We start from the raw sequence: 16,757 nt of genomic DNA on the forward strand, positions 1-16,757 counted from the left end.
GCACGGCTCGGGGGGGCTGTGGGGCTGGGAGGAATGGGGTCTGGAGTCAGGAGGTGGCTGTATGTCTGGGCAGATGGACAGAGAGATGGGCAGAAAGCCAGCAGCAGCTGAAGATGGGCATAGAGACCCACAGGGCTACACCTGATGTGTCAGCCAGGACGAAGAGAGCGACAAAAACTGGGGGGGAAACGTGCGTGGGGATGGAGAAAAGACAAATTAAGGGGGTGACAGTGCTGGCAGAGGTGGAGGATTATTGGTGCCTCTCCCCGCTGCCCTCAGCATCCCCATCCCTGGCCGTTTTGGGAGCCTCATCCCCCTCAGGGGTCCGTCCCCCCTCGGCCGCCCACGGTTCCCTGGCTCGGGGAGGCTGCGGCGAGCCCGGGGCCGAGCAGGGCGTTTAGGTTTCATTCCCAGCGGCGCTGGCCCTGCCTCCTCCTCCCGCTCCCACATCTGCAGCTGGAATTGCAATTTGAGGCGCTGGCTGGGCTGGGCGCCGGCCGGGAGTGGGAGTGGGAGGAAGGCGCTCGGGGAAGCCAGAGGAAGCCGGAGAGCAGGGGGCTGCGCGGCGGGGCCGGCTGCACGGCTGGGGGGCATCGCCGGTGGTGGCGGGAGCCAGCACCCGGCCGGCACAGCTGGAGCGAGAAGGTGGTGGCCGGACTGAGGGGTCCCCAACCTGTCCCCCGCCACAGAGGTAAGCAGCCGTGGGGCTTGGCGGGAGCTGGGGAGCAGCAGAGGCACGGCCCGAGGTGGGGGGCTGCAGGCACCCGCCATCGCCCGGCTCTTGCCTTGCCCGGGGTGAGGGTGTCACCACCCCGGCTGGCCGCGAGCGAGCACATCGGCACTGGGGGGGGGGGTGTCAGCCCCTCCTGAGCTTCTGTGGGCCCCGTCTCCTGCGCCCCCCATCTCGGAGGGAATACTGCTGTGACCCCGCCAAGCCCAGGGATAGTGCCGTGACGTGCCGGCACCGTGCAGGGGCTGCAAGTGCTGTGGCAGCCCGTGCCAGGGCAAGCCGTGCCCGGGACATCCCGCCGGTTCCCCTGGCCCAGCCACGGCCGGGCGATGGCCGCGGGAAGGGGAGGACCCCCACAAACAGCCACGGAAACCCAACAGCTTGGCCCGGAGGATTCAGGGGCTCCCCAGCCCCGCAGACGTGCTCGTTCCCGGCACAAGAGGCTTGTGGGGACGAACGCCTCCTCCCGCTCCCCGCACATCTGGAGCCCAGCCCCGCAGCTGCCCCGAGCCCACCCCCCCCGGCTGGGACACCCCCAGTCGCAGGGACGCCGTGCCCAGCAGAGCCGGCATCCCCACGAGGCCGTGCCGAGGTCCCGGTACCCTGCCTGGCCAGCTCGGCTGCCCTGAAGCCGTCCCCAACTTGTTTCCTTTCCCCGTTTCCGTGAGCCCCAGCAGAGGCGGAAATGGTGGAAAGTTCTCAAAAACGCTGCTCCTGCACAAGCTGCTAGAGCGAGCACCGGGAGCCGCCGGGACCCGCTCCACGGCACCATGGCAGGGCCCCCCAGAGCGGGGGGCTTCAGCCCATGTCACTGGGAGGGGCCGCGGGTGCAGGCAGCTTCATGTGCAGGCAGCTTCATGTGCAGGCAGCGCGATCGCTGCCCGGGGTCTTCACGGGGACGACGCTGGAGGACACAAGGGCTCTGCACGGCTGCAGAGCTCGACGCAGGCATGTGTCCTGCTCACACACGTGTGCACGGGAAGAGGGGGGGGATCCGCTTGTGTCCACCGGCCGGGATTGTGGGGGTGCTGGGCTTGCTGGGCACCCCACAGCCAGTGCTGCACGAGGAGAGGCACGGCCGGACGAAACCCCTCGGGGGGCTGGAGGACACCGCGGCCCCTCCGTGTGCTGCCACCAGCTGCCAGGGTGGGCTGAGCCCCCTCATCTTCCTCACCGGGACCCCAGGCAGGGGTTTGGCAGCCTGGGCACAGGGGGGGCCGTCAGACAACCCCTGGGCGAGAGCTGCTCGCAGTTCGGTGTGCTGAGACGGGGGATTTCAGCCACCCGGAGCCTGAGGGTCTGCACAGGCTCCGGACCGACTGCCCGGACCATCCCGTGGCCGTGGATGGACGGGGAATGAAACCATGGAGGCACCAGCCGGGGCCTCGCTGCTCCCACCTGCTCGGGCTGATGGCTCCACGTGTCAGGATGCGGGAAGCCTCCCCCGGGAGCTCGGACCCCGGGGACAGGGACGCGGAGGATGTCCCTGCTCAGCCTGGTCAGGCTGGGCTCTGGGGTGGCAGAGTCTCCCCGCCTGGCCCCGGAGCAGCACGAGGGGCGTCTGACCTGCAGACGGACAAACGGACGCCACAAATGGCAGCTAAGCCCGGGGCAGAGTTTCTGCCGGAGGACACACACATTCCCGGCGTTGGAGGGACGATCCCCTGAGCGCGTGCACTCCCACAACCTTACGGAAAGCCCAGTTTTGGTGGAGAAGCCCCTCTGACAGCCTCAGCCTGCCAGACCCGCCCTCCCCTCCCGTGCCCTCCCTGGATCCCCCAGCACCACGTTCTGCGCTGCGGTTTGACCCGCAGCCTGCATCGGCCACAGCTCCTCCGCGGGGGTGGCGGGGGTGACCCCCCCGCGCCGGGGAAAGGCTCCGCCACCTGCCATTTTTAGCACGAGGCTTTTTCTGGGGAGGCTGCAGAGAGCAAGGATCTGGCCGCCGGGCCGGCAGCGCCTGGGTGGGTTTGGCTCGGAGCAAAGCCTCTCCCCGATGAGCTAAGCCCTGTCCTGAGCCCGTGGCTCCGCAGGATGAAAGCGGCCGGCGTGGGGCAGGCAGCCTCAGGGGTGATGGGGTGCTCTCGCAGCAGGCAGAGAGCCAGGAGCCGGTCTGTTAGCCAGGAAAGCAGTTTTGGAGCTGGTCAACGCCGGGTCGCAGCCCCAAGGATGGGCAGGGACGCCTTCGGCCATTCCCGCTCCTGCCAGCATGGCCACCATGCTGCAGGGAGACGGCCCCGCGCGGTGACTGCTCCGATTTAGATAATAACTTGAAAGGGTCGCCTGCCCTCAGTTTCTTTCTTTGATCAAGCCTGAAAATCTGCAGCGTGAACCCCACCTGGTGGAATGCTGTTTTGCGCACATCTGTCTCACACATCTGTCTCACGCACATCTGTCTGACCTGCTTGACGAAAGGAACCCGGTTCCCCCATCCGGCACAGGCTGTGCCAGCGGCTGTGCCAGCGCCTGGCCGGTGCCGATCGGGTCTGCACTGAACCCCCCGGCACAGGGGGCCAAGCCCCCACCCTCCTGCACCCTATTGCACCCTGAGCCCCGGGGTTTGGGGTGTCCCACCTGCAGCCCCTGCTCCTGCGGGGTCCCAGGGGATGTGGGGTCCCGGCCAGCCCTGTCCCTGCTGGGGCCTGAGCCTGGGCTCACCCGGTAATGGGGGCCCCGTGGACCCCCCAGCCCGTGGCACACTGTGCACCCCGCTGCCGAGGGGCGGCCAGTACCTCCGGGCACACGGACGCTCGTCCCATCGCTCTCCTCCTTCTCTTACAGCCAGGAAGGCGAGGCCGCCATGGCGATGCTCCTGGAGCCCGGGGTGCAGAGCGTCCGGATGGGTAAGGGTGCTCCCCAGAGAGGGTGCCTGCTGGGGGGGTGGGGTGGTGCTTGGGGGGGGTGCTGTCCCCATCCCTGTCCCCCCACCAGCAGGGACAAGCTCTCTGCAAGCGTGACACTATGGGCCCCTCTCCCTCCGCCTCCCCGCACACCCGGGCGTCCCCCCACCGGTGCCCCCCGTCCCGCAGCCCCTGCGCAGGAGTGGCCTCCGTCCTCTCCGCAGTCATCCTCCCGTCCGCGGCACGGAGGAGCCCCCCACGCTGCTCCTGCACCGGGGTAACCAGAACCAGCTGCGGCGAGGAAACCTGAGCCTGCGGACACAACCGGGGAGCAGCCTGAGCAAAGAGCCGATATTGCCAGAATTAACCCCCTGCGGGTCCCCCCAGCCTGGCCCGCAGCCCCCCGAGATCGCGCTGCCGGGTGCTGGCTCCGACTCTGGACCCCAGGAGAGATGCTTCACGTGCAGAGCCTTGGGCTGGGTCTCCAGAGCCCCAGGCTCTAAGCCCGGCTTAGCCGCCGGCTCCCTGCCCAGCCTGGGTGATGCTCTCCGCCATGGCCAGGGGACACGGGCCTCCCTTGCCGCATGGCTCTGCCGGCACGCCGAGACACCCGGAGAGACGTTCCCGTTTGTCAGGGATCAAATATTCATGGCACAGACACGGGGTACAGCGAAAGGCACTTACGGAGCAGGTGTGAAGGCACCGGAGCCGTGTCGCGGCAGAGAGCGACCGAGCTCCCGGGGGACGCGTGGCACAGCGCCGTCCCTGACGCCGCAGCACCGAGCCCGAGCCGAGCGATGTGCCGGCGGCTCGGCCCTTGGCCGGCCAAGGAGACGAAGCAGGAGGGAGCAGCCGGGACCCCCGCTGCCGGGATGGGGGGTGCCCGTGTGGCCGAGCCTCATGGCTGCGGCTGTCGGGGTGTCCCAGAGCACCCCCGCTGCAGGCTCCGGGGCTCCCGAGCTGCCAGAGGGATTTAGGGAGCTGCCCCATGGGCGTCCTGGTGCAAACTGGTCGCAGTGGGAGCTGAGGCGGATTCGCCTGGACACAGACACCAGCTGCCAGAGGAGAGCTGGAGTTTTACGCTTCCCTGAGGAAAGATCGAGGAGCCTCCTCCAGCCCCAAACCTCTCCGGAGTCCGGCTGGGAGTGGGTGCCGCTTGGCACGGAGCCGCCCGGCCAGGGCAGCAAACCCAAAGCACGGGGCTCAGCAGAGCCCATGGGGCGGATGGTCCCTCGGCCTCCCCGGAGTCGCCGCCCGGACCCCACGTCCCCTTCCCAGCACAGCCGTACCCCAACCAGAGCCAGCGCCGGCCAAGTCCCTTGGGAAGGACGGCCCCGCTCCATCAGCCGCACCAGCCCCTTCCCCGCCGCCCCCCGCCAGCAGCTGGAGCCCCTCCACCGGCTCGTGCTTCTGCGGGGCGGATGATTAATCCCCTCCGCTAATTGGAGCCATGTGGCAAGAGGAGTGCAGGCAGCAGGCAGCCCAGCGCCACGGGCCTGCAGGACGGCCCCGGGGCTCGCCCCGTCCCACCGCGGCTTCTGCAGCGGCCCCAGCCCGGGCTGACGCACCGGGGTTAACGGGGACCCCCGGGACAAGGCGTCTGCTGCTGGAGGAGCTGCTGGGGGTCACCCACAGGGACGCAGAGCTGGCTGGCGTCTCGAGGAGGAGGAGGAAGAGGAAGAGGTGCCGCAGAGCGAGGGCGGCCACACAGCCCCTGCCCCACGGTGCCTGTCGCCGCGCGTGTCCGTGGCTCACCGCGGCGAGCCACAGCAGGAGCCCCCTGAGCTCCCTGATGCCTCGGCGTTACCACGGGCTCACACAGGAGTTACTGGGTCCCCACCAAACCGGGTTGTTCCGCAGCGTGGCCGCGGGCCGAGGAGCCGGTTCTGCGTGGCATCACGCTGCAGACACTTGCTCAGCCGCGGTAGCTCACCAGCGTCTCTTTCCCAAGTTTTTCCCCCCGTTCCCACTGGACACAAGCATTGCAGCCGCTCGCCCGGAGCAGCCTCTGGCATCCTTCGCAGTCGTCCCTGCCGGGCGTTGCCAAGCTGAACTAGCGTGTATTTCTATGACGATGGCTGTCTTGATTTAAAAATAGGCAGCTCTGGAGAACCACCGCCCCCCTTTCTGCTACAAACATGCCGTGGGTTTTTGGCCCTGACTCTTCTGGCGTCAGCCACAAGGAATTAGACCCGGCTGCTCCTTTGCTGGTCGAAGACCACCGCGCTTCCACTTCCCTGGTCCCCTGCAGATGTGCCTGGTGGGACCCATCCCGCCTCGGTTTGCTCATCTGCGGGAGAAGCGTCTCCATCTGCAGCCACCCGCAAGGGCCGACGGGGAGAAACTGGGCTCGCAGGTTCACCTGGCTGACTGTAGATACCGGCTTCGGGGCAAGATGGCTCTTCCTCCACGTGCCAGTTCCTCTCCGGTGATGGAGAGGACGCCGAGCCCGTGTCTCCTCACCAAACCCTGCGGAAGGTCCCTCAGTCCTGTGGCTCTTCTCTGGCCACCGTCCCCGTCCTCTGCACGAGCGTGAGCCCCGTGCCCAGGGGGAGGGATCCCCGTGAGCTCACCAGCAGCTCACCAGTGCTAACACCAGGTGTAACTGGCTCCTGCACCTCCTTGTGAGGCCTCCAAGGGCTTCCTCATCTGCTAATTTAATCAGCGCTGATGAGATCCTTCCTTACGCATGGCTGAAAGAAGTGCGAGAACCCCCCCCAGCCCAGAATTGCCCTGTGTGGAGCCCCCCAGAGCAGCCCCCGCAGCAGCTCCGACCCCTCGGCTCCCAAACCCACATCCGCACCGGCTGGGTCTTCATCGGGATGTTCACGCGTTGCCCTCACCTTGGGGAAGGGGCTCCAGGAGGGGCCGGGGGCCGTTCCCGTCCCAGCCTCACCCTGCTGTGTCCCCAGGTGCCCACGGCGAGCGGTGCCCCACGCCGTCCCCCCCCGGCTCCCCGGGGACGCCCCACGACAGCTGCAGCATCGCCCCGCTGACGCCATCCCAGTCGCCGGTAAGGCAGTTGTGGGGTCCCCTGGGGCTCCGTCTCCCTTCCCTCATCGTGCCCACCCCCCGGCTCCTGCCCTCCCGCTCTGGTTGCCATCCCCACCGCCCACCCCGGTACCGGCCGAAGGACGGGTCGGTCTCTCGCCGGGGCCCAGATCCCCCCCCAGCTGTGGGATTTGCGGGACCGAGGGGGTTTCCAGCAGAGGAGGTTAGCACGAGAGGAGCCGGAGGAATCACCAGCACAAGTTTTACTCTTTGCAGAGCTCCCGGCCTCAGCTTGCTCCTGTATCCCAGGGGCTGCCCGGGGTGCGGGCAGGGAGCGTGCCGGAGCCCGTCCCTCCCCTGCGCTCGCTGTCCTTGCAGCTCCCCGAACATGCACATTTCTGAGACAACCACTTCACCCGTGCTAATCGCCGGCTTTTTTCACAGCAAGCTAATGTCTGCGCTTATCAAATCTGGCTACGTTAAAAGTTAATGAGGGCTTTTAGCTTTCCGTGTTTGCCCCGCGTGCGCCGGGAGGCTGCGGCAGGCGGGGGCGGTGGGGCGGTGGCACGGGGCTCGCCACGGTTCCTTCGGCACCTTCGGTCCCTGCCGCGTCCGTCTGCTGCCCCGGGGGCCCGAAGGCAGGACCGGAGAAGCGTCAGCTCTAGGGGGGGTCAGAAAGCCCCGAAGGACCCGGGCCAGGAAGGTTTTCGGTCGGGTAGGAGCATCTGGGATAAGGTCCCTTGGACCGAGAGCGGGAGCAGGGAAGACTTTGGGGAATCTCAGCTAAAATTTGCCAGGGTTCAAGTGCAGAGGGCTCAGCACCAACACCCCCAGCCCGGGAAGAAACAGCCCCCCCCCCCCCCAAGCCCCCAGGCAGCTCCGGTGGGCAGCGGCTGCCGGTGTCCGTCCCTCTCGGGGGCTGCCCACGGAGCCTGGCTCTGGGCACCGGCACGGCCCCCCCTCTTCTCAGTGACTTGGAGCTGTGCAAGAGGAGGAATTGCCCGGGTCCGACCCAGAAAAAATGAACCCCTTTGCAGGTTTTTTTGGGGGGTTTTTAACCCTTTTCCCAAAGCAGCCAGCCCTGTTCCGCTGCTTGCCCCCGGGACAGAGCCCGTCCCTAACGGCTGCCCTTGCGTTTCAGAGGAGCGAGGCTCGTTCCCAGCAAACCTCCTCCTTCGCCGTGGTGGTGGCCATCGACTTCGGCACCACGTCCAGCGGCTACGCCTTCAGCTTCTCCAGCGACCCCGAGGCCATCCACATGATGAGGTGAGGAGCAGCCAGAGGCCTGAGAGCTGCTCCCAGAACTGTTAAAAGCGGGGGGTTTTGCCCAAAGTGGCCGGAATTCGCCCTGCTGGGAGAGGCAGGGATGGAGCCGGGCTGGGCAGTGAGCATCCGCCCCATCGCGGGTGAGGGATGCAGCCTGGCGGGGGGGGGTGGAAGGACCCCGTGAAATGGGTCTCGCCCTACGCAGGAGGATGGGGTGAGGGCACCTCTTCGTTAGCGCTCTAACGACCCGCGTGGGCGCGGAGGAGCCCTGCAGGGGTTGCGCAGGGAGCGAAGCCTTCCCAGGGACCTTGGTCCGGTCTTTGTCCCCCTTTCAGGTGCTTGAGGTTGTGCCCAGATAAATAAATGAAGTGGGGCAGGACCCGTTCTCTGGTTTTGAGGCTCACGGGCTGCTGCCGGCTCCTGTTTGCAGGAAATGGGAAGGAGGGGACCCGGGGGTGGCCAACCAGAAGACCCCCACCAGCCTCCTGCTGACACCGGAGGGCATCTTCCACAGCTTCGGCTACACCGCCAGGGACTACTACCACGACCTGGACCCCGAGGAGGCCCGCGACTGGCTCTACTTCGAGAAGTTTAAGATGAAGATTCACAGCACCAGCGTAAGTCTCTGCTCCCGTCCCGACCGCCCCAGGGGACCCGCGGGGACCCTGGCCAGGCTGGCCGTGAGCCGAGCTGGCCCGGGGGATTTATCCCGCGTTGCAAAGATGGGGGTCACTGCGGGAGCAGAAAGCCAGGAGGGCTGGAGAGGGGCTACAAGCAAAACCTCTGATCACCAACATCCCGACCCGCTGTTTGCTTTACACACTTTGCACGTAGAGATGTTTTAGCCTTTTGCAGGGGGGGTGAATTTTTGGTTCCCCCCATCCGAGCTGCCCCAGGGCAGGTGGCTGTGGCTGCAGAGCGGCAATTCGAGTGCCCGTGCTCCAGCCGGTCCGCTTGGCACGGGGGGACGAGCACCCTGCCCGAGGCTAGCCGATGGAGCTGGGATGGGGTGCCGGCCACGTCCCAGCACCCTGCATGACCTGTTTGCTGGTACTGCTCTTCCCGGCAGGACCTCACCATGAAAACTGAACTAGAAGCTGTCAACGGGAAGAAAATGCAAGCGCTGGAGGTGTTTGCCCACGCGCTCCGCTTCTTCAAGCAGCACGCCGTGCAGGTAGGGCACCCTGGCACCCGAGCCGCGTCTCCCTGCACCATCGCGCAGCCTTCCTCTCCTTCCCCAAACGGAGTACAAGTCGTGCGTGTCCTCCTCTCCACGTGTTCCTTCCCCGCCCTGCACCGAGAGCCCCGATGCTCCGGCCGGGGGGGTCACCTGCTGCTTCTTGCCGGGCAGGAGCTGAAGGACCAGTGCCCGTCCCTGCCTGAGCGAGATGCCATCCGCTGGGTGATCACCGTCCCCGCCATCTGGAAGCAGCCGGCCAAGCAGTTCATGCGGGAGGCTGCCTACAAGGTAAGGGGACCCCCGGGCCGGGGGGGGACCCCCGCAGGAGGCTGTGCTCTTTGGGGGGTACCTCCTCGCCCCCCCTCGCCGTGGGTGCTGCCCACATAATGACGGGTCTCTGGCGTATCCCGGCAGCCTGAGGAGCAGATCCTGGAGTCTGGCTGCCAGGCACAGGCCGGCTTTGAATCCTGGCGTTGGTGGGCGGGAGGATTTCGGAGCTGGGTGTGCAGCAAGGTGGGGATGGGGGACACGTGCTCCCCCAGGGATGGGGGGTGCCCCTTGGGTGCTTGGCGCTGGGTCCCTGGGCGGGCAGGAGCTAACCCACCCCTACAGCACGGGTGTAACGCATGGGATTGCTGCGCATCCTATAGAACCTATACAGGCTAAAAGCGATGCGCAAAGGCCGGGGATGGGAAAGCCCTGCCGGAGCACAGCCGCGACGTCATGGCGTGCAGGGACGTCCTGGTGCACCGGCACCTTCCCTGCCCTGACAGCCCGTCCTCCCCGCAGGCCGGTCTGGTGTCCCCAGAGAACCCGGAGCAGCTGCTGATCGCGCTGGAGCCCGAAGCCGCCTCCATTTATTGCAGGAAACTTCGCCTCCACCAGCTGATCGACCTGAGCTGCAAACCCCCGGCCAACGGGCTGGCGTCGGACCACTCCATCGACTCCAGCTTTCGGCAGGGTGAGCGGCCGCAGGGCACCGGGACCTGCCGGATGGGTGCTGGCGGGGGGGTTCTGGCAGGGTGGGGGCTGGAATAGCAGGAGATGGAGCGGGCAGGGATCCGGCCGTGCAAGCCAGGTCCATCAGCGGCTGGGAAGGGCTTTGAGGCAGCCCTGGGGCACAGCTCAGCCCGGGCAGCAGCAGGGGGGTCCGTGGGCTGAGCACCACCGATAGCCCTGGAGTGGGGTGCCGGGGAGGGGCTGGGGTGCAGATGTGGAGTGCATCCATCCTGGGGCTCTCTCGTCCCCCTCCCAAGGTGTGGGTGCTGCCCAGGGTGCGGAGGGGCTCTGGGAGCAGCCCCTGCCCGGGGGGGGTCCGTTCCCACAGGGACAGGCATCCCGGCGGGTCCCCACTGGCCATGGCAGGGAGCTGGTTTGAATTACGGGCCCGGTGTGTGCCTCTCGTTTGGCTTTAGGGACGGAGCGAAACCCCAGCCGGTGGTTTGCGATTAGTGCAGGGGCTTTTACTGGGGAGCTGCTGCTGGTTCCCGGGCCAGCTCTGCCTGCAGCCCTGCCGGCCCCTGCGAGCAGGGGTACACAGATAGCCCCCCAGGGCTCTCCATGCTCCCCTCCCACAGGCACCTCGGCCCTTCCCAGCACAGCCCCTCGCCAAGGGGCTGACTCCCTCCCCGTCCTCCTCTGCTCCCGGCTCTCTTCCACCTTCCCATCCCCTTCCCTAAAATTTTCCCTTCTCTGGTACTTCAGCAAACGAGACCGATTCTGGCAAAAGCCATTTGGGTGTGCGCACCGGGCTGCGTTCTGGGCGGGCGCTCAGGGCCGTAAAGCGGGCGCAGCAATCCCTCGCCCACCGTGTCAGGCCAGGCCAGGGCTGGTTGCACCGCGACAGGGACCCCCCCATCTAGCGATGGGGGAAACTGAGGCAGAGACGAGTGGGGCACCGTGCCAAGGGAGAGTGAACGGGAGGCCGTGGCCGTTCCCCTCCCGGGGAGCCCGTTCCCCCCCTCCCCAAGCCCACAGGGCCGGGGCAGGCGATGGCTGCTCTCCCAGGCCCGCTGAGCCCTACGCGCTCCGTGGCCACGGCCCCTTCCAGCCGCCCAGCCCTCCACCTCCGCCCGTCCCCCGCCGCTCCCCCGGCCGCCCCTCCCGGCGCTTCCAGCCCCAGCCGTCGCTGCCGGCTCAGCCGGAGCCGCCCCGCATTGCCCCCCGCAGCTCCGGCCGCCCCCCCGCAGCCCCAGCCCGGCCGAGCCCCCGCTCCCACACCGACCTCCGCGGTCACTGCGTACCGCAACCCCGGGCACACGGGGAGGGTCCGCCCGCTGCTCCGGGGCCGGCCGAGACCCTCTGGGGGTGCACCCCCACCACCACCACCCATGGGAGCCGGGGGTCCCCCCTGCCTCCGGTCTGCCCACCCGGGACCGCGCACGGAGCTCCCTGCCCTTCCGGGCTGCTCTGATGTCCCCTGCCCCGGGACGGGGGGGACAGAGGAAACCCCACCCGGGCTGGGGACAACAAGGGGGGAGGCGGCATCGCCCAGGGCCACCTCTGGGCACTGCGGGCCCGATGCGGCCGGGAGGGTGCTGAGGGATCCCGTGGGGTGCTGAGGGAGCCCCGGCAGAGAGCTGCGGCCACGGCCGTGTGCGGGCAGCCGGAGCCCCCCCCCCGTGGTCCCCAGCCGCCGGGGGGTCCCGGGGCTGCTCCTGGCCCCGGTGCCCCCCAGCCCCACGCCGGCCCCTCCGCCCTGTCCCGCAGCCCGCGAGCAGCTCCGGCGGTCCCGCCACAGCCGGACCTTCCTGGTGGAGTCGGGAGTGGGGGAGCTCTGGTCGGAAATGCAGGCAGGTAGGAGGGGGGGTGCCCCCCCCAGGATTCACGGGGGGACACGCGGGAGGCGCTGCCCGGGCCCGGGGTCACCCTGGGCGGGGGGGGGGGCGGGCCCGGGGTGTCCCCTCCGCGGCAGACACCCCCCCCCCCCCCCCAGACACCCCCAAACACACACACACCCAGACACCCCCAAACACACACACACACAGACCCCCCCCACACACGGACACACACCCCCCCCCCCCAGACACCCCCAAACACACACACCCCCAGACACCCCCACACACACACCCCCCACACACACACCTCCAGACACACACACCCCCAGACCCACCCACACACACACGTGCACACACACACACCCAGACACCCCCAAACACACACACACACAGACACCCCCCCACCCCCCCAGACACCCCCAAACACACACACCCCCAAACACGCACACCCCCAAACACGCACACCCCCAGACACACACACCCCCAGACCCCCCCCCCCCACACACACCCCCCCAGACACACACACAGCCCCAGACACCCCCCCCCACACACACACCCCCCCAGACACACACACAGCCCCAGACACTCCCCCCAGACGCCCCCAGACACCCCCACCCCCAGACACCCCCAAACACACACCCCCAGACACCCCCAGACACACAGACACACACACACCCCCAGACACACCCCCACACACCCCCCCCCCCCCCCGCAGCCCGAGCGTGGCCCTGCCAGCGCCAGGGGAGGGTCCTGCGTGGGGGGGGACACAGCGCTCGGGGCTGTCACTGGGTCGTGACCCCCCCCAGGTGATGCCGGTGGGGGCAGGGTCTGGCCGCCCCCGTCCCGTCGTTCCCCTCCGACGGTGCGATGTCCCCTCCTGCCCCCCCAAACCTTCTGCAGCCGTTTCTCGGGTGGGGAAGAACCCCAAACCCCCGGATTTTGGTTAAAGCTGAGCTGTGGGGTTTGGGGGGGTGGGTTCCCCCCCCCCCAGCCCGGGGAAAACGCAGCCCACGGGCCGGGCGTCCCTGGGGTCAGCCCGGGTGCGGTGCTGGGGGGGCTGCGGTGACCCCGCAGCGGGGGGGGGGGGACCCGGGACCCCGACTCGGCCGCTGTCCTCGCCCGCAGGTGACCGCTACATCGTGGCCGACTGCGGCGGCGGCACCGTGGACCTCACCGTGCACCAGATCGAGAAGCCGCAGGGGACGCTGAAGGAGCTGTACAAAGCCTCGGGTGGGCTGCGGCCCCCAGAGCCCGGCTGTGACACCCCCCGCCCCCCGGCCGGGGTCCCCTCCCTGTCCCCTGCAGGGTCCTGCCCGGGCCTGTGACACCGCCTGGTGTCAGCAGGGAGCTGGGGGGGGGCAAGTGGGGAGGGGGTGCTGGGCTGGGGGACAGGGGTGCTGGGCTGGGGAGTGACAGAGGGTCAGGGTGCTGGGCTGGGGGAACAGGGGTGCTGGGCTGGGGAGTGACAGAGGGTCAGGGTGCTGGGCTGGGGGAACAGGGGTGCTGGGCTGGGGAGTGACAGAGGGTCAGGGTGCTGGGCTGGGGGAACAGGGGTGCTGGGCTGGGGGGACGGGGGTGCTGGGCTGGGGAGTGACAGAGGGTCAGGGTGCTGGGCTGGGGGAACAGGGGTGCTGGGCTGGGGGGAACGGGGGTGCTGGGCTGGGGAGTGACAGAGGGTCAGGGTGCTGGGCTGGGGGACGGGGGTGCTGGGCTGGGGAGTGACAGAGGGTCAGGGTGCTGGGCTGGGGGACGGGGGTGCTGGGCTGGGGGGTGCTGGGGAAACAGGGGTGCTGGGCTGGGGGGTGATGGCGGGTCAGAGGTGCTGGGCTGGGGGGTGACGGAGGGTCAGGGGTGCTGGGCTGGGGAGTTTAGGTGGGACAGGGGTGCTGGGCTGGAGGGTGAGAGAGGGGGTGACAGAGGGACAAGGGTGCTGGGCTGGGGGTGATGGAGGGATAGGGGTGCTGGGCTGGGGGCTGACAAGGTAGGACAGGGGTGCTGGGTTGGGGGGGTGCCAGTTGCACAAGGATGCGGGTGGGAGAGGCTGGGGGTGCAGGGTGGGACAGGGGTCTGGGGGTGGCTGCAGGTGGGGCAGGGGCAGAAGCTGAGGCCCAGGGACCCCAGTTTGGGGACATGAAACCCCACCGGTGACCCCATGTGCTGTGGACCGCAGCCCCCAGTGCCACCCAGGCACACGGAGGGGGGGGCACAGGGTGACTTAGGGTCGGGCCGTGTCCTGGCCCGTGCCCACGGGCTTCCCGCCCTGCTCCCGGGGGGCACGCGAAGCCCCTGTCCCCGCAGCCACGCTGCCTGCCCTCTCCCTGCTCCCGGGGGACGTTCCCATGCCCCCCCCTGCCCCCCGTGCAGGACCTGTCCCTGTGCCCTGGTCCAGCCCTGGGTGGGGGGCTCCCCTCTGCGTCCCCCCACCCTGCCCCCCCCGCAGAAGGGCCGCAGCGGGGCTGGGGGCCACAGTCTGGCGCAGAAAGTGCCCCAGGCTTTGCTGGGTGATACCGGGGGGGGTCTGGGGACACGGTGATGGGGGACGTGGGGATGCGTGTGCCGTGGGGACACTGCCTGAGCCAGCCCCCTCCCTTGGTCCCCAGGGGGTCCCTACGGGGCCGTGGGGGTGGACCTGGCCTTCGAGAAGCTGCTGTGTCACATTTTCGGGGAGGATTTCATCGCCACCTTCAAGGCCAAGCGCCCCGCAGCCTGGGTGGACCTGACCATCGCCTTCGAAGCCCGCAAGCGGGCGGCAGCCCCCTCCCGCGCCAGCCCCCTCAACATCTCCCTGCCCTTCTCCTTCATCGACTTCTACCGCAAGCACCGGGGCCAGAACGTGGAGACGGCCCTCAAGAAGAGCAAGTGAGACCCCGGCGGGGGGGTAACAGGGCCTGGGGACCCCTGGGGAGCACGTGGCCCCGAGGGACCTAAACTGGGGGGGGGGGGGGGAGAGGGGGAGGGCAGGGGGATGCTCCTGGGTCTGCTGGGCTGGGGGATCCCATGGGGGGGACCGGGGCGGGGGCCTTTGGTGAGGGGCAACCCCGCACCCTCTCTCCCTCCCCAGCGTCAACTTTGTGAAGTGGTCGTCCCAGGGGATGCTGCGGATGTCCGCGGAGGCCATGAGCGAGCTCTTCCAGCCCACCATCAGCCAGATCATCAAACACATCGGTAGGTCCTGGGGGCGGGAGCAGCCCGGCTGCCCCCCCCGCAAGGGGGGGGTCCCCTCTCCCCAGGCCCTGGCCCCCTGCCGTGGCACCCCCGGCCCTGCCCGACGCCCCCTCCCTCCCCAGATGACCTCCTGAAGAAGCCGGAGGTCCAAGGCATCAAGTTCCTCTTCCTGGTGGGGGGCTTCGCGGAGTCGGCCATGCTGCAGCGCGCCGTCCAGGCGGCCTTCGGCCCCACCTGCCGCGTCATCATCCCCCAAGACGTTGGGTTGACCATCCTCAAAGGGGCCGTGCTCTTCGGCCTCGACCCCACCATCGTCCGCGTCCGCCGCTCCCCCCTGACCTACGGCGTGGGGGTGCTCAACAAGTTTGTGGAGGGGAAGCACCCGCGGGAGAAGCTGCTGGTGAAGGAAGGCAAGAACTGGTGCACCGACATCTTTGAGAAGTTTGTCTCCGTGGATCAGTCCGTGGCGCTGGGGGAGGTGGTCCAGCGCAGCTACTGCCCGGCCCGGCCGGGCCAGCGCAAGACCATCATCAACATCTACTGCTGCGCCACCGACGACGTGGTCTACATCACCGACCCCGGCGTGCGCAAGTGCGGCACCATCAGCCTGGAGCTGGAGGCGCTGGGCGACGCCGGCAGTCCGGCCCGCGGCCGCCGCGAGATCCGTGCCAGCATGCAGTTTGGGGACACGGAGATCAAGGTCACCGCCATGGACATCCGCACCTCCAAGACGGTCCGAGCCACCATAGATTTCCTCTCCAACTGAGCCCCCCCCTCTCCGCAGGGCTGTGTGGGGAGGGATGGGGACCCCGGGACCCCCAATGGCACCCACTGGGGGCTTCGGCCCCACGGGACCCCACGGGAGCCGGGCGGAGGGAACAAGCGGCTCGCTGCCCCAGCCGAGCTGTGAAGCTGCCACCAGACCCCGCTGCAACCGTGCTGGTGGCCCCCCCCTTCTCACGGGACACCCCAAAGCTGCTCCCCCCGTGCTGCACCGGGACCCGCATCTCCCACAGAGATGGGTCGGGGTCCGGCTGCCAGAAGGGGTGACTGCACCCCCGGCCCTGCCAACGGATGGGACAGGGCGGTGCTGCCCGGCCGAGCGGGACCAGGGGCTCAGGCTGCCCCCCAAGCACGGGAAAGGGCCCCCGCCAGAGCCCACGGCACCCCCAGCTCCCGAGAACACCGATGCAGACGCTTGCTGGAAACCCACATTTCTATTTTTCACATGGATTACACGGCGCCCTCGCAGCTGGCGTCCCTCGAGCGGCAGAGCTCGCCCTGCCCAGCGCAGCCCGACGGGGACGGTGGCACAGGAGGAGGGGGACAGCAGCCCCCCGCCCCCCCCAGACCCCTTGGAACTGGATGTCAGGGCGCTTTGCAGCACGAAGCCCCCCGCCCCAAAGCGCCCGGCCGGGTTTATCCGTGTCCGCAGGGACGGGCTCGCACAGCCCCCCGCGCCCCGGGGTGCACAGATAAATGGACGTGACCCCCCCGCGCCGGCCCTGGGAGGCAGCGCAGTGCTGCAGGGAAGGGCTGGCCCGGCCCCCCAGCAGTGTCGGGTCCCCCCACTCTCCTCTGTGGGCGTTAAGCAGGTTGCAGCCGCCAGCTCCGACACTCCTGGGGGGTTTAACGGGGGCGAACCGAGCTCCAGGCCCTCCTGAGCTGAAGTTTATTATTTACCTCTATAGATTTTTGGCCTTAAAAACCCCCACACATACACACAGACGTGTATATGTATATATATCTATATATTTATATATATATAGGCACATAAAGCCTCCTGTCGTTTTCGAAACTGAGCCACT

At 68.4% G+C, this 16,757-nt stretch overlaps 1 protein-coding gene across 1 annotated transcript; it reads left to right on the forward strand.

Annotated features, from left to right (window-relative positions):
• Positions 1 to 220: 220 nt before the first annotated feature.
• On the forward strand, positions 221 to 16,752 carry HSPA12B (heat shock protein family A (Hsp70) member 12B). The gene is made up of 13 exons (XM_075752882.1): positions 221 to 691; positions 3,512 to 3,573; positions 6,483 to 6,583; positions 7,703 to 7,827; positions 8,258 to 8,444; positions 8,897 to 9,001; positions 9,179 to 9,295; positions 9,797 to 9,968; positions 11,717 to 11,803; positions 12,910 to 13,014; positions 14,385 to 14,643; positions 14,846 to 14,949; positions 15,072 to 16,752. Exons 2-13 carry the CDS (start codon positions 3,531 to 3,533, stop codon positions 15,713 to 15,715), a joined length of 2,049 nt encoding a protein of 682 aa, XP_075608997.1. The 5' UTR covers positions 221 to 691; positions 3,512 to 3,530; the 3' UTR covers positions 15,716 to 16,752.
• Positions 16,753 to 16,757: the final 5 nt, after the last annotated feature.

Source organism: Balearica regulorum, chromosome 4 (assembly GCF_011004875.1).
Source record: "Balearica regulorum gibbericeps isolate bBalReg1 chromosome 4, bBalReg1.pri, whole genome shotgun sequence".
NCBI classification, from domain to species: Eukaryota; Metazoa; Chordata; class Aves; order Gruiformes; family Gruidae; genus Balearica; species Balearica regulorum.

Bases quoted from the DNA above. Each gene is read 5' to 3' on its own strand.
- HSPA12B (XM_075752882.1), top strand. From the start codon at position 3,531: ATGGCGATGCTCCTGGAGCCCGGGGTGCAGAGCGTCCGGATGG. The intron at 7,828-8,257 runs GTGAGGAGCAGC...TCCTGTTTGCAG, and splicing joins GAGGCCATCCACATGATGAG to GAAATGGGAAGGAGGGGACC. The intron at 8,445-8,896 runs GTAAGTCTCTGC...TCTTCCCGGCAG, and splicing joins TGAAGATTCACAGCACCAGC to GACCTCACCATGAAAACTGA.